The sequence below is a fragment of the Oncorhynchus kisutch genome, linkage group LG9, assembly GCF_002021735.2.
Source record: "Oncorhynchus kisutch isolate 150728-3 linkage group LG9, Okis_V2, whole genome shotgun sequence".
Lineage (NCBI taxonomy): Eukaryota > Metazoa > Chordata > Actinopteri > Salmoniformes > Salmonidae > Oncorhynchus > Oncorhynchus kisutch.
In genome coordinates, this window is record NC_034182.2 from 37094736 (window position 1) to 37109735 (window position 15000).

The 15000-nt window shown below is 47.8% G+C and overlaps 1 protein-coding gene across 5 annotated transcripts in view; it reads right to left on the reverse strand.

Moving 5' to 3' along the window:
- Nucleotides 1-29: 29 nt before the first annotated feature.
- LOC109897131 (TBC1 domain family member 14) overlaps nucleotides 30-15000 on the reverse strand; it is a 52549-nt gene continuing 37578 nt past the window's right edge. For all 5 annotated transcript variants that reach the window (XM_031832562.1, XM_031832564.1, XM_031832565.1 and 2 more), the window contains 9 exons: nucleotides 13436-13518; nucleotides 12452-12676; nucleotides 11901-11972; nucleotides 11583-11677; nucleotides 7104-7175; nucleotides 3140-3268; nucleotides 1791-1900; nucleotides 859-1117; nucleotides 30-610 (listed from right to left, as the gene is read on the reverse strand). In XM_031832562.1, coding sequence (XP_031688422.1) covers nucleotides 554-610; nucleotides 859-1117; nucleotides 1791-1900; nucleotides 3140-3268; nucleotides 7104-7175; nucleotides 11583-11677; nucleotides 11901-11972; nucleotides 12452-12676; nucleotides 13436-13518 — 1102 coding nt within the window. In that variant the 3' untranslated portion in view covers nucleotides 30-553. The remainder of the gene's footprint in view (nucleotides 611-858; nucleotides 1118-1790; nucleotides 1901-3139; nucleotides 3269-7103; nucleotides 7176-11582; nucleotides 11678-11900; nucleotides 11973-12451; nucleotides 12677-13435; nucleotides 13519-15000) is intronic.

Consider the following 15000-nt stretch of genomic DNA (forward strand, 5'->3'; position numbering starts at 1 on the left):
GGTAGAGAGAGAGAGAGAGGTAGAAGAGGAGAGAGAAGGTAGAAGAGAGAGAGAGAGAGGTTAGAAGAGAGAGAGAGAGAGGTAGAAGAGAGAGAGAGAGAGGTAGAAGAGAGAGAGAGAGGTAGAAGAGAGAAAATTGTGGGAAAGTTATAAAGAGAAAAGAGGAGTGAGAAAGAGAGGAGGTCCAGTTGGGTAACTAGTATCCCTGCTATAGACATGTGGCAGAATACAGTACATTCGAGAGCATCTTTCTGCCTGGTTTAATTCTGGTACAGGGGGTACAGCATGTATAATAAGGCCTAGTCACCCCTCACCCCAGTCTGTTCCAGACCTCCAGGGTCTCTGCTCCATGACTCACATCTAGGGGGACCACAGTGGCTGGTTGTCCCCAGCCCAGAGTGCTCTGAGCCTGGGGTAGGCTCCATCCCAGGGAGGGCAGCTCCTTCACACAGCCTGACCTGGGCTAGGGTCCATTGTTTCACGGGGTCAGGTAGAGTACTGTGTTAGAGAATGAGCTACAGTCTGTTGTTTTGCTCCTGGATGACCGTTGTACTCAGCGCTTTAGAACTGGACTGATCCACTCCTGCTCCTTCTGTAAGGCCTGAAGAACCTGAGGAGAAACAAATGGCCATGGTATGAAACACAGCATGATCATCATTGGAGTTATATAGTTATACTGTACACAAAAGGACCAGGCCAAGATTCTAGTAGTTCCATCACTTGAGCCTTAAGTTGAAAAACCACTGATGCCAACTCTGTTTCCCTCGAACTGAAGAAATGTCTGTTTTCCAAAAAGTGATGTCAGTTGACTTTTGGGGGGGGGGGGGGGGCAGTTACATCCAAACAGTCTCATCTCACCTGTGCCCATTTCCTGTTCTTGCTGGTCATGTGGACAGTGTGGATGTGCGAGAACAGCTGGTCGGGGGGGATGTGGTCGGGTAAGCGGGTGAGGAACTGGGCGTTGTGGATGAAGTCCATGCGGGTCAACACGTCCTCGTACAGACGCAGGATTCCCAGGGCCACCCGGAACAGGAACTCATCTCCGTCACGACAGAACACATCCCACACCCGACATGCCAGGTCCAATGGCAGTGACTTACTGTACAGGGTGAAGATCCTACAGGAATATGAGTGAGTGAGTGAGTGAGTGAGTGAGTAGACATTTGGATACAATTTCCATACTGAAACATTGAGGTACAAAGGAGCCAAATGTTTGGGAGATTACAGACGCCTGGTGTTATTTTCACACATCCATGGACGTGCGTAGTCCACGGAGACAAACACACCAAGCATACACAGATAAGCACACAGTTATATGCAAAACACTTAACAACGAGCCATAGAGTCTGGTCTGAGAAACAGACTAATGGAATCAGCACATTTCCAAAGTAACGGTCTCCTGGGACACTTTAGTTTGTATATGAGGTCACTAGATTATGATATTTCTTGACATCCACCTCCCCTCATCTCTCCATCCGTGTATAAATAACTGATGTGTGAAAACAGGGCGCTCTTCACTGCGCTGTGGTGAGAGTAGGGGGGGGGGGGGTCGAGGTGACCATCTATACAACCCACTTACACATCCTGTCTTCTCAGTAACACGGCAACAATCTAAAGAGCACAAATACAACAGGAAGAAGAGCACCTACAAAGTGTCAATATTGTAACATTGTTTTTCACGTTCGTAATTGGTACCAGATCTTTGATTTCATTCAGTCTATACCCATTAGTTACCTGAGAAAAACAATTGAGAGAGGGAGAGAAAGAAGGAGAAAGAGAGGGAGGCTCACCAGTCGATTAAATAAATATCGGGGGTCAATTTGTTTTCCTTGAAATGTGCAAACAGCTTAGGTAGGTTTTCATCAAAGAACACTTCAAAAGCCGCAAAGTAGGTCAACATCTGAGGAGAGAGAGAAGAAACAACGGAGTCAGATATAGACCACAATCAGTCAGATATATAGACCACACCGCCCTGACACCACTATCAGCCAGATATATAGACCACTATCAGCCAGATATATAGACCACACCGCCCTGACACCACTATCAGTCAGATATAGACCACAATCAGTCAGATATATAGACCACTATCAGCCAGATATATAGACCACTATCAGCCAGATATATAGACCACATCGCCCTGACACCACTATCAGCCAGATATATAGACCACATCGCCCTGACACCACTATCAGCCAGATATATACACCACATCGCCCTGACACCACTATCAGCTAGATATATACACCACATCGCCCTGACACCACTATCAGCTAGATATATAGACCACATCGCCCTGACACCACTATCAGCCAGATATATAGACCACATCGCCCTGACACCACTATCAGCTAGATATATAGACCACATCGCCCTGACACCACTATCAGCCAGATCTAGACCACACCTCCCTGACACCACTATCAGCCAGATATATAGACCACATCGCCCTGACACCACTATCAGTCAGATATAGACCACATCGCCCTGACACCACTATCAGTCAGATATAGACCACATCGCCCTGACACCACTATCAGTCAGATATAGACCACATCGCCCTGACACTACTATCAGTCAGATATAGACCACATCGCCCTGACACCACTATCAGCCAGATATATAGACCACATCGCCCTGACACCACTATCAGCCAGATATATAGACCACATCGCCCTGACACCACTATCAGTCAGATATATAGACCACATCGCCCTGACACCACTATCAGTCAGATATATAGACCACACCACCCTGACACCACTATCAGCCAGATATATAGACCACACCGCCCTGACACCACTATCAGCCAGATATATAGACCACACCGCCCTGACACCACTATCAGTCAGATATATAGACCACACCGCCCTGACACCACTATCAGCCAGATCTATAGACCACTATCAGCTAGATCTATAGACCACTATCAGCTAGATATATAGACCACTATCAGCTAGATATATAGACCACTATCAGCCAGATATATAGACCACACCGCCCTGACACCACTATGACACCACCAGTCAGATGTTGTAGCAGCATAGTAACACATATTATTCCAGCACAAACACAAAGAACTATTGGTCTGTGTCTGCGCGCGCGTGTGTGTGTGTGTGTCTGTCTGCACTGTACTCACAAGGCTGTGGTCCACTCTGAAGAAGGCCATCTGACAGGGCTTGTTCAGGAGGTTGGCGAAAGCTATGAAGGCGTCTGCCGTGTCCAGGTTGAGGATCAGCACCGCCGCGATGAACGACATACCCTGAACCTGAACACACCGGGACTGATGTTAACTATGAAAGTAGTGATGTTAACTGTTACCTGCTACGGTACCCTAGCCGCGTTGACCCCTGCTACGGTACCCTAGCCGCGTTGACCCCTGCTACGGTACCCTAGCCGCGTTGACCCCTGCTACGGTACCCTAGCCGCGTTGACCCCTGCTACGGTACCCTACCCGCGTTGACCCCTGCTACGGTACCCTAGCCACATTGACCCCTGCTACGGTACCCTAGCCACGTTGACCCCTGCTACGGTACCCTAGCCACGTTGACTCCTACTACAGTACCCTACCCGCGTTGACTCCTGCTACGGTACCCTAGCCACGTTGACCCCTACTACGGTACCCTACCCGCGTTGACCCCTGCTCCGGTACCCTAGCCACGTTGACCCCTGCTCCGGTACCCTAGCCACGTTGACCCCTGCTCCGGTACCCTAGCCACGTTGACCCCTGCTCCGGTACCCTAGCCACGTTGACCCCTGCTCCGGTACCCTAGCCACGTTGACCCCTGCTCCGGTACCCTAGCCACGTTGACCCCTGCTACGGTACCCTAGCCACGTTGACCCCTGCTACGGTACCCTAGCCACGTTGACCCCTGCTACGGTACCCTAGCCACGTTGACCCCTGCTACGGTACCCTAGCCACGTTGACCCCTGCTACGGTACCCTAGCCACGTTGACCCCTGCTACGGTACCCTAGCCACATTGACCCCTGCTACGGTACCCTAGCCACATTGACCCCTGCTACGGTACCCTAGCCACGTTGACTCCTACTACAGTACCCTAGCCGCGTTGACTCCTACTACAGTACCCTAGCCGCGTTGACCCCTGCTACGGTACCCTAGCCGCGTTGACCCCTGCTACGGTACCCTAGCCGCGTTGACCCCTGCTACGGTACCCTAGCCGCGTTGACCCCTGCTACGGTACCCTAGCCACGTTGACCCCTGCTACGGTACCCTAGCCGCGTTGACCCCTGCTACGGTACCCTAGCCACATTGATCAACTGCATGTCAGTACTGTGAACACAGAGGGAGGAGAGAGAGTGAGGTTTATTATTAGTAGTGGGGTGGTGTTGGGGGGCATTTGCTGGTTACCGGCTGGTGCTACCGGCTGGTGCTACAAGGACGAGTACTAATGCGAAGGGAATTTTGTTTTCTATAATAACACTTAAAAAGGTAGACTCCGCGAGATGATGTAGATGCAACGTAAACAGCAGCATTGGGTCAATTTCAATAACTACTAAGAGCGTTGAAGCACGAGGCTAAACTGTTTTGGTCGGGTAGCTACCACGTTGTAGCAGGGTGAAGCTCGAGGCTAAACTGTTTTGGTCGGGTAGCTACCACGTTGTAGCAGGGTGAAGCACGAGGCTAAACTGTTTTGGTCGGGTAGCTACCACGTTGTAGCAGGGTGAAGCACGAGGCTGAACTGTTTTGGTCGGGTAGCTACCACGTTGTAGCAGGGTGAAGCACGAGGCTGAACTGTTTTGGTCGGGTAGCTACCACGTTGTAGCAGGGTGAAGCACGAGGCTGAACTGTTTTGGTCGGGTAGCTACCACGTTGTAGCAGGGTGAAGCACGAGGCTGAACTGTTTTGGTCGGGTAGCTACCACGTTGTAGCAGGGTGAAGCACGAGGCTGAACTGTTTTGGTCGGGTAGCTACCACGTTGTAGCAGGGTGAAGCACGAGGCTGAACTGTTTTGGTCGGGTAGCTACCACGTTGTAGCAGGGTGAAGCACGAGGCTAAACTGTTGTGGTCGGGTAGCTACCACGTTGTAGCAGGGTGAAGCACGAGGCTAAACTGTTTTGGTCGGGTAGCTACCACGTTGTAGCAGGGTGAAGCACGAGGCTAAACTGTTTTGGTCGGGTAGCTACCACGTTGTAGCAGGGTGAAGCACGAGGCTAAACTGTTTTGGTCGGGTAGCTACCACGTTGTAACAGGGTGAAGCACGAGGCTGAACTGTTTTGGTCGGGTAGCTACCACGTTGTAGCAGGGTGAAGCACGAGGCTAAACTGTTTTGGTCGGGTAGCTACCACGTTGTAGCAGGGTGAAGCACGAGGCTGAACTGTTTTGGTCGGGTAGCTACCACGTTGTAGCAGGGTGAAGCACGAGGCTGAACTGTTTTGGTCGGGTAGCTACCACGTTGTAGCAGGGTGAAGCACGAGGCTGAACTGTTTTGGTCGGGTAGCTACCACGTAGCAGGGTGAAGCACGAGGCTAAACTGTTTAGGTCGGGTAGCTACCACGTTGTAGCAGGGTGAAGCACGAGGCTAAACTGTTTTGGTCGGGTAGCTACCACGTTGTAGCAGGGTGAAGCACGAGGCTAAACTGTTTTGGTCGGGTAGCTACCACGTTGTAGCAGGGTGAAGCACGAGGCTGAACTGTTTTGGTCAGGTAGCTACCACGTTGTAGCAGGGTGAAGCACGAGGCTGAACTGTTTTGGTCGGGTAGCTACCACGTTGTAGCAGGGTGAAGCATACCTGTGTACACGTTAGAATACTCTTGTGACTCTGTTAGAATGCAAAGTCATGCATCGCGCTCATCTCAATATCTGTGGTGCTTCCTGCTGCAGCAACATTTCTCAGTCTACCGTTAACTTAAATTCTCCATCTGTCAGTATTCCTTGGAGACAGTCATATTGCCATAAGGTTAGTCCAGGAAGTGGATACATTTCTCTATAAACACACTGTGGGCTGTTTCTCAGCATGGCTGTGGTGAGGTGGAGGTGTAAAAGCCACAGTATATCTCCAGCAGAGCACACTGACACCACATCCTGGAAACTCTTTTCATCAGACTCAAAGATGATAATCAAACCAGACAAAGTGGATGTTAGTAATGCAGTAGTTCTACTGTGTTCAAGGTTCAGAGAGAATGATGACGAATGGAAGCAAAAGAGAAAACTGGTTACGTCAGTGCTGCATTGGAATACACAGAAGTAAGCACACAAACACCCACACACACCCACACCCGCACACACACAAACACCCCCAAACACACCCACAAACACCCACAAACCAGCAAAAGTGCCAGGTGGGGTGGTCAAATGTATGAGTCATCCTGATGGAGTAATGGAGGCCTGCCGCCCGTCTCTCTATGGAGGCCTGCCGCTCCCCGTCTCTCCCTCTCTATGGAGGCCTGCCGCTCCCCGTCTCTCCCTCTCTATGGTGGCCAGCCGCCCGTCTCTCTATGGAGGCCTGCCGCCCGTCTCTCTATGGAGGCCTGCCGCCCGTCTCTCTATGGAGGCCTGCTGCTCGTCTCTCCCTCTCTATAGAGGCCTACCGCTCCCCGTCTCTCTATGGAGGCCTGCTGCCCGTCTCTCTATGGAGGCCTGCTGCTCGTCTCTCCCTCTCTATAGAGGCCTACCGCTCCCCGTCTCTCTATGGAGGCCTGCTGCTCGTCTCTCCCACACTACACATACTGGCTGTTTACATAGAGCAGTGTCCCAAATGGCATTCTATTCCCTAGATAGTGCACTACCAGTACCCATATGGCTCTAGCTGAAAGTAGTGCACTGTCTAGGGAATAGGGCACCATTTGGAACTCACCCGTAGGCTAACGTAGGACTCCGAGCCAGTCCGTTTATAGCTTAAGGTCCAATGTGTTTCTATCACCTTCCACCATAGGACCGAGAGAAGCAATGGTTTCTGATAAAACGGTCATCATTCGGCCTTAAGGACCCTTGTGCTTCCAAAGAAAAGCACCAATATACATCACTATTCAGGGCCATTACCACTGATACACACGAAGGCCGACGAGGAATTCATCATCAAGTGTGTGAGCTTATGTTATGAAGTAGGAACGTACGTGTGTGTGTGTGCGTGCTACTACTTACGTAGCCCACGTCTGGCCTATAGCAGGTGTATGCTCCTAGAATGCTGTGCAGCACGTCGTAGTACGGACCTCCCTGTCGAAACACAGGTGATATTTTAACTATTACAACACGTAAATTTTCGTCACTTAGCAGACGTTCTTATCCAGGGCCACTTACAGTTGGTGCATCTTAAGACAGCTAGGTGAAACAACCACAGTCATAAAAAGTACATGTTCCCTCTAAATAGCTATCAGCAAAGTCAGTGCAAGTAGGAAAAGACAAGTGCATATATATACACTGCTCAAAAAAATAAAGGGAACACTAAAATAACACATCCCAGATCTGAATGAATGAAATATTCTTATTAAATACTTTTTTTCTTTACATAGTTGAATGTGCCGACAACAAAAATCACACAAAAATTATCAATGGAAATCAAATTTATCAACCCATGGAGGTCTGGATTTGGAGACACACTCAAAATTAAAGTGTAAAACCACCCTACAGGCTGATCCAACTTTGATGTAATGTAGACTCCGTCTCATGCTACCACTGGAGTGAAAGCACCGCCAGCATTCAAAAGTGACCAAAACATCAGCCAGGAAGCATAGGAACTGAGAAGTGGTTTGGTCACCACCTGCAGAACCACTCCTTTATTGGGGGTGTCTTGCTAATTGCCTATAATTTCCACCTGTTGTCTATTCCATTTGCACAACAGCATGTGACATTTGTCAATCAATCAGTGTTGCTTCCAAAGTGGACAGTTTGATTTCACAGAAGTGTGATTGACTTAAGAGTTACATTGTGTTGTTTAAGTGTTCCCTTTATTTTTTTGAGCAGTGTACACACACACACACACACACACCAAAAAAATCCCTTTTTCAGGACCCTGTCTTTCAAAGATGCAGTTGAAGTCGGAAGTTTACATACACTTATGTTGGAGTCATTAAAACTTGTTTTTCAACCACTCCACAAATTTCTTGTTAACAAGCTATAGATTTGGCCAGTTGGTTAGGACATCTACTTTGTGCATGATACAAGTAATTTTTCCAACAATTGTTTACAGACAGATTATTTCACTGTATCACAATTCCAGTGGGTCAGAAGTTAACATACACTACGTTGACTGTGCCTTTAAACAGCTTGGAAAATTCCAGAAAATTATGTCATGGCTTTAGAAGCTTCTGATAATTGACATCATTTGAGTCAATTGGAGGTGTACCTGTGGATGTATTTCAAGGTCTACCTTCAAACTCAGTGCCTCTTTCCTTGACATCATGGGAAAATCAAAAGAAATCAGCCAAGACCTCAGAAAAAAATTGTAGACCCCCACAAGCCTGGTTCATTCTTGGGAGCAATTTCCAAACGCCTGAAGGTACCACGTTCATCTGTACAAACATTAGTACGCAAGTATAAACACCATGGGACCACGCAGCCATCATACTGCTCAGGAAGGAGACACGTTCTGTCTCCTAGAGATTAACGTACTTTGGTGCGAAAAGTTCAAATCAATCCCAGAACAACTGCAAAGGAACTTGTGAAGATGCTGGAGGAAACAGGTACAAAAGTATCTATATCCACAGTAAAATGAGTCTTATATGGACATAACCTGAACAGCTGATCATCCTCGCAGTAGCAGACCGTGTAACAACACCTGCACGGGATCGGTACATCCGAACATCACACCTGCAGGACAGGATGTCAACAACAACTGCCAAAGTTACACCTGGAACGCACAATCCATCCATCAGTGCTCAGACTGTCCGCAATAGGCTGAGAGAGGCTGGACTGAGGGCTTGTTGGCCTGTTGTAAGGCATCACCGGCAACAACGTCGCCTATGGGCACAAACCCACCGTCGCTGGACCAGACAGGACTGGCAAAAAGTGCTCTTCACTGACGAGTCGAGAGTTTGTCTCACCAGGGGTGATAGTCGGATTTGCGTTTATCGTCGAAGGAATGAGCGTGACACTGAGGCCTGTACTCTGGAGCCGATCGAGGTGGAGGGTCCGTCATGGTCTGGGGCGGTGTGTCACAGCATCATCGGACAGAGCTTGCAGGCAATCTCAACGCTGTGCGTTACAAGGAAGACATCCCCCTCCCTCATGTGGTACCCTTCCTGCAGGCTCATCCTGACATGACCCTCCAGCATGACAATGCCACCAGCCATACTGCTCGTTCTGTGTGTGATTTCCTAAAAGATAGGAATGCACGGTGGAAACTACACATTGATCATCCGTTCAACTACTCTGTGTCGAACGAAGACATGGCGGTTGGAACCCAAAAAAATCTAATTTGAACCCATCCGACCAACGGACATATTTATACTGGTCTAATGTCCATTGCTCGTGTTTCTTGGCCCAAGCAAGTGACTTCTTATTATTGGTGTCCTTTAGTAGTGGTTTCTTTGCAGCAATTCGACCATGGAGGCCTGATTTACTCAGTCTCTTCTGAACAGTTGATGTTGAGATGTGTCTGTTACTTGAACTCTGAAGAATTTATTTGGTCTGCAATTTCTGAGGCTGGTAATTCTAATGAACTTATCCTCTGCAGCAGAGGTAACTCTGGGTCTTCCTTTCCTGTGGCAGTCCTCACTTGATGGTTTTTGCAACTGCATTTGAAGAAACTTTTAAAGTTGTTAATGTTCTGGATTGACTGACCTTAAAAGTAATGACTGTCATTTCTCTTTGCTAATTTGAGCTGTTCTTGCCATAATGTGAACTTGGTCTTTTACCAAATAGGGCTATCTTCTGTATAACACCCCTACCTTGTCACAACACAACTGATCGGCTCAAACACATTAAGAAGGAAATAAATTCCATAAATTAACTTTTAACAAGGTACAGCTGTTAATTGAAATGCATTCCAGGTGACTACCTCATGAAGCTGGTTGAGAGAATGTCAAGAGTGTGCAAAGCTGTCAAGGCAAAGGGTGGCTACTTTGAAGAATCTCAAATATAAAATGTTTAGATTTTTATAACACTTTTTTGGTTACTACATTATTCCATATGTGTTATTTCATAGTTTTGAAGTCTTCACTACACAATGTAGAAAATAGTCCAAATAAAGAAAAACCTTTGAATGAGTAGGTGTGTTCAAACTTTCGACTGGTACTTTTGAGATACCAGAGGTGGCAGAACTAAGTACTCTGGTTGGGATGTAGGGTTTGAGCCTGAAGGTGAGGAGGGGGAAGTTCCCCTACATTGACTGTTGCAACACAACAACAACCTCACCCACACACCGAGACAGGTGAAGTTCACATAACCACTTACGAGAGGAAGGTATACTGACCAAAAAATATAAAAAACGCAACAATTTCAACAATTTTACTGAATTACAGTTCCTAAAAGGAAATCAGTCAATTGAAATAAATTAATTTGGCCCTTATCTTAATACACTGCATATTGACTTTTCTGTTGTTATCGACTTTACGTTTGTTAATTCCATGTGTAACTCAGTGTTGTTTTTTGTCGCACTGCTTTGCTTTATCTTTGCCAGGTCGCAGTTGTAAATGAGATCTTGTTCTCAACTGACCTACCTGGTTAAATAAAGGTGAAATAAAAAAATATGTTTAAAAAAATCTTTGGATTTCACATGATTGGGCATTGGTGCAGCCATGTGTGAGCCTGGGAGGGCATAGGCCCACCAACTTGGGAGCCAGGCCCAGCCAATCAGAACGAGTTTTTCCCCTATAAAAATAACTTTTTTTTATTACAGACAGAAATACTCCTCAGTTTCGTCAGCTGTCCGGATGGCTGGGCTCAGACGATCCCGCAGGTGAAGAATCCAGATGTGGTGTCCTTGACTGGCATGGTTACACGTGGTCTGCGGTTGTGAGGCCGTTAGACCTACTTCCAAATGCTCTAAAACGACATTGGAGGCGGCTTATGGTAGAGAAATGAACATTCAATTTTCTGGCAACAGTTCTGGTGGATCCCTGCAGTCAGCATGCCAATGGAATGCCCCCTCAAAATTTGAGATGTCTGTGGCATTGTGTTGTGACAAAAAACTGCACATTTTAGAGTAGCCTTTTATTGTCCCCAGCACAAGGTGCACCTGTGTAATGATCATGCTGTTTAATCAGCTTCTTGATATGCCACACCTGTCATGTGGATGGAGAAATGCTCACTAACAGGGATGTAAACAAATTTGTGCACAAAATTTGAAAGAAATATTCCAGGGATCTTTGATTTGAGCTCATGAAACATGGGACCAACACTTTACATGTTGCGTTTATATATTTTTTTGTTCAGTATAGAGATATAGTCAACTAAATGAATCTATTAATAATAAAAACCATTTACCAAATGCTTTTATCCAAAAGTAATTTACAGTTATGCGTGCATACAGTTTATGTACAGGTGGTCCCGGGAATTGAACTCACTACCCTGGTGTTGCAAGTGCCATGCTCACCAACTGAGCTATAGAGGACCACAACTGAATTCAGAGTGGACACAGAGATCTTCGATGATGTCATAAATAGTTGTTGTCCAGCCACTGACCTGTTGGAAGATACAGAGATGAGGAAAGGTTCTGGAGATGTCCAGTTTGATCAGCTCCAGACTGGCCTCTCTGTCCGCCAGAGATGAACCTGCATCTACACACACACACACACACACAAACATTAGAAACATTCAACAACACACACTTCCTTTAGCCAACTCTCATGTTTCCTAACCTTTTTTTTTGATTCAATGCGATTCAGATTTAAATTCTCAGCCCTTTGCGAGGTCAAACGTTTTCAATAGCACTTCAGAGAAAGAAGGGGATAAAGATGGAGAGACGAAGGGAGACGAAAGAGAAGAGAGTCTGTCCTCTACCTTCAGTCACTGGTTCTATAGGCATAGACTTCCACTTGTCCCTGGCCCTGGCCAGACAGATGTTGTACAGCTCTGTGGAAGAATACATCATAACACTGATCACCATGTGCACGCACACACACACACAAAAACCTGCCATTGAACACTCCATTGCTACAATTAACATGGAAGTAAACCACAGCATTACTGTCATCTAAAAGCCTTCTACTGCAGCACATCAGGCCTGGACAGCCTCAAGGTCTTCTCTCCAGTACCAACGAGCTATTCAGTGTCTCAGTGGTGCTGTGCTTATCTACCAGCCTTGTCCTAGACCCTGCTGCTCTCTAGTGAGAATAACTGAGGAGAGAGAGAGGTGTGTGTGAGATACATGATCCCATTTGGTTTGGATGTAACTGGCAAAATGGGCCACCAGGGGGGGGTGTTTTTTTTGCTGAGTCATGCTGAAATTGAGACCTCTGGTATCTACAGTCCTCTTTTTCCCCACACACACACAATATGGGGTGTGTATAATTCAGTAGCCTCAGACCTACAGTGAGGTGTGTGTGTCCTACCGTGAGTGATGTTGAGCTCGTTGCCCACCGCCAGGCTCCAGACCTTGCCCCTGACGCTAGGGGGCACACCCTGCCACCAGAGGTCCCTGACCCGCCGAGAGTTACACATGGTGCTCCAGTTGGGCAGAATCTCCTGATTCCAGGTCTGGGCGGCGTTGCCAATGCTCTCTTCTACCTTACACCTGAGCTCCAGCTGCTTCCTCCTCTTCTGGGCCTCCTTGAGCTCTACGGAGGCAGGGAGGGGAGCGAGGCAGAGAGGGGAGCGAGGCAGAGGGGGGAGCGAGGCAGAGGGGAGCGAGGCAGAGGGGGGAGCGAGGCAGAGGGGAGCGAGGCAGAGGGGAGCGAGGCGCAGAGGGGAGCGAGGCAGAGGGGGGAGCGAGGCAGAAGGGGGAGCGAGGCAGAAGGGGGAGCGAGGCAGAGAGGGGAGCGAGGCAGGGGGGAGCGAGGCAGGGGGGGGGGGGGGAGACAGGGAGGGGAGCGAGACAGGGAGGGGAGCGAGGCAGGGAGGGGAGCGAGGCAGGGAGGGGAGCAAGGCAGAGGGGGGAGCGAGGCAGGGAGGGGAGCGAGGCAGGGAGAAGAGACCGTTAGATGACAATATCTATTACATTACAATGATATAGTGCCCTTCTAGGACCACTGATCTGCAGGGATGTCATGGCTGTGAAACAGTACCAATACAGTCAGTTTTAATGACGGAACGAGGACAAGAAATGGCAGCGATTATAAAAGTATCCAAGGCTGCTTTTACACAGGTAGCCCAATTTGGATAATTTCTCTACTTTTTTTCCAATCACATCAGATCTTTTGGCAAAAGATCAGAATTGGGCTGTGTAAACGCAGTCTAAAGAGCTGGAGAAGTGGAAAGGCGTTCATTTGGACTATAAGTGGTCATGACAGATAGGAGGACTTCTCGAGCCCTGGGAGAGGGAATGTCCCTATGAAAGAGGTATGATCCAGATGAATGAATAAATCATGAACAGTCACCTCTCTTCTTGGCCTGGGCCACCATCTCCTCATACTGTTGTCTGTGTTTCTGGGCCTCCTCCGCAGGCTTGGCTGGCAGATTACTGCAACACACACACACACACATTGTAGTGAGTGACTGTGTGCGTGCGTGGTTTGAACTTGGTGCCTTACATTATTCATGGTGGTTGAGCTGCTGGTGTATGGGTGGAGAAGGCAGGCAATGGAAAGAATGAGTGAGGGGGGGGATGGAGAGGGGGAGGGGGGGGTGGAGAGAGACCTTGAGTGACCTTGGCCTGGTCTCAGATGATTGCTTTACTAAGCCAATCCTCCTGTTGATCTGACACACCCTAACCCACACCGTACACTTCTAAATATTCCATATGTTTACCATTTGTTTGCATAACATGCTTTCACTTGGAAAAATGTGTGTTCACAGCAGGGAGGCCCACTCGAAGCTGCGACACAGAGCGAGCGCGAGACACAGAGCGAGCACGAGACACAGACAGAGCGAGCGCGAGACAGAGGAGAGACAATAGAGAGACAGAGGAGAGACACAATAGAGAGACAGAGGAGAGAGAATAGAGAGAGAGGAGAGAGAATAGAGAGAGAGGAGAGACAATAGAGAGAGAGGAGAGACAATAGAGAGAGAGGAGAGACAATAGAGAGAGAGGAGAGACAATAGAGAGAGAGGAGAGAGAATAGAGAGAGAGAAGCGAGAACGAGAGAGACACACTAAACAGTCAGCAGCCTCTAACTAAACTAGCTCTCATAAGAGTTAGGAAACCACATGGGTTAGTTAGTCTGGCATGAAGGAGACATAATGAAGCAGGGAAGAGAAATGAGGAGAGACAGAGACAAAGTACAGGCACAGTGAGCACAGCCTTGCCATTGAGAAGGGTAGACACAGGAAAACCAGGCTCCCTGTAGAGGAAAGGCTGTGAAACCACTGCACAACAGCAGAACCTGAGACAGAGCTGCATTTCCTGACAAAATGTCAAAAATATAAAACAATTAGAGTGTAATTTCCCCAAATGTGAAACCCTTATTCAAGGTGAAACACACACACAAAATCCATGTCTCAATTGTCTCACAACTTAAAAATCCTTCTTTAACCCGTCTCCTCCCCTTCATCTACACTGACTGAAATTGGATTTAACAAGTGAGGACAATAAGGGATCGTAGCTTTCACCTGGTCAGTTCTCTCTCATGGAATACTTTTTATAAACTGGGCGGTTTGAGCCCTGAATGCTGATTGGCTGAAATATGTGCTATTTTATTTAACTAGGCAAGTCAGTTAAAAACAAATTCTTATTTACAATGATGGCCAACACTGGCCAAACCTGGACGACGCTGGGCCAAATGTGCGCCGCCCTATGGGACTCCAAATGCCGGCCGGTTGTGATACAGCCTGGAATCGAACCAGGGTCTGTAGTGATGCCTTAAACCACTGCGCCACTCGTGACTAAATCAGACCGTATACCACGGGTATGACAAAACATTTATTTTAACTGCTCTAATTACGTTGGTAACCAGTTTATAATAGCAATAAGGCACCTTGGGAGTTTGTGGTATATGGCCAATAT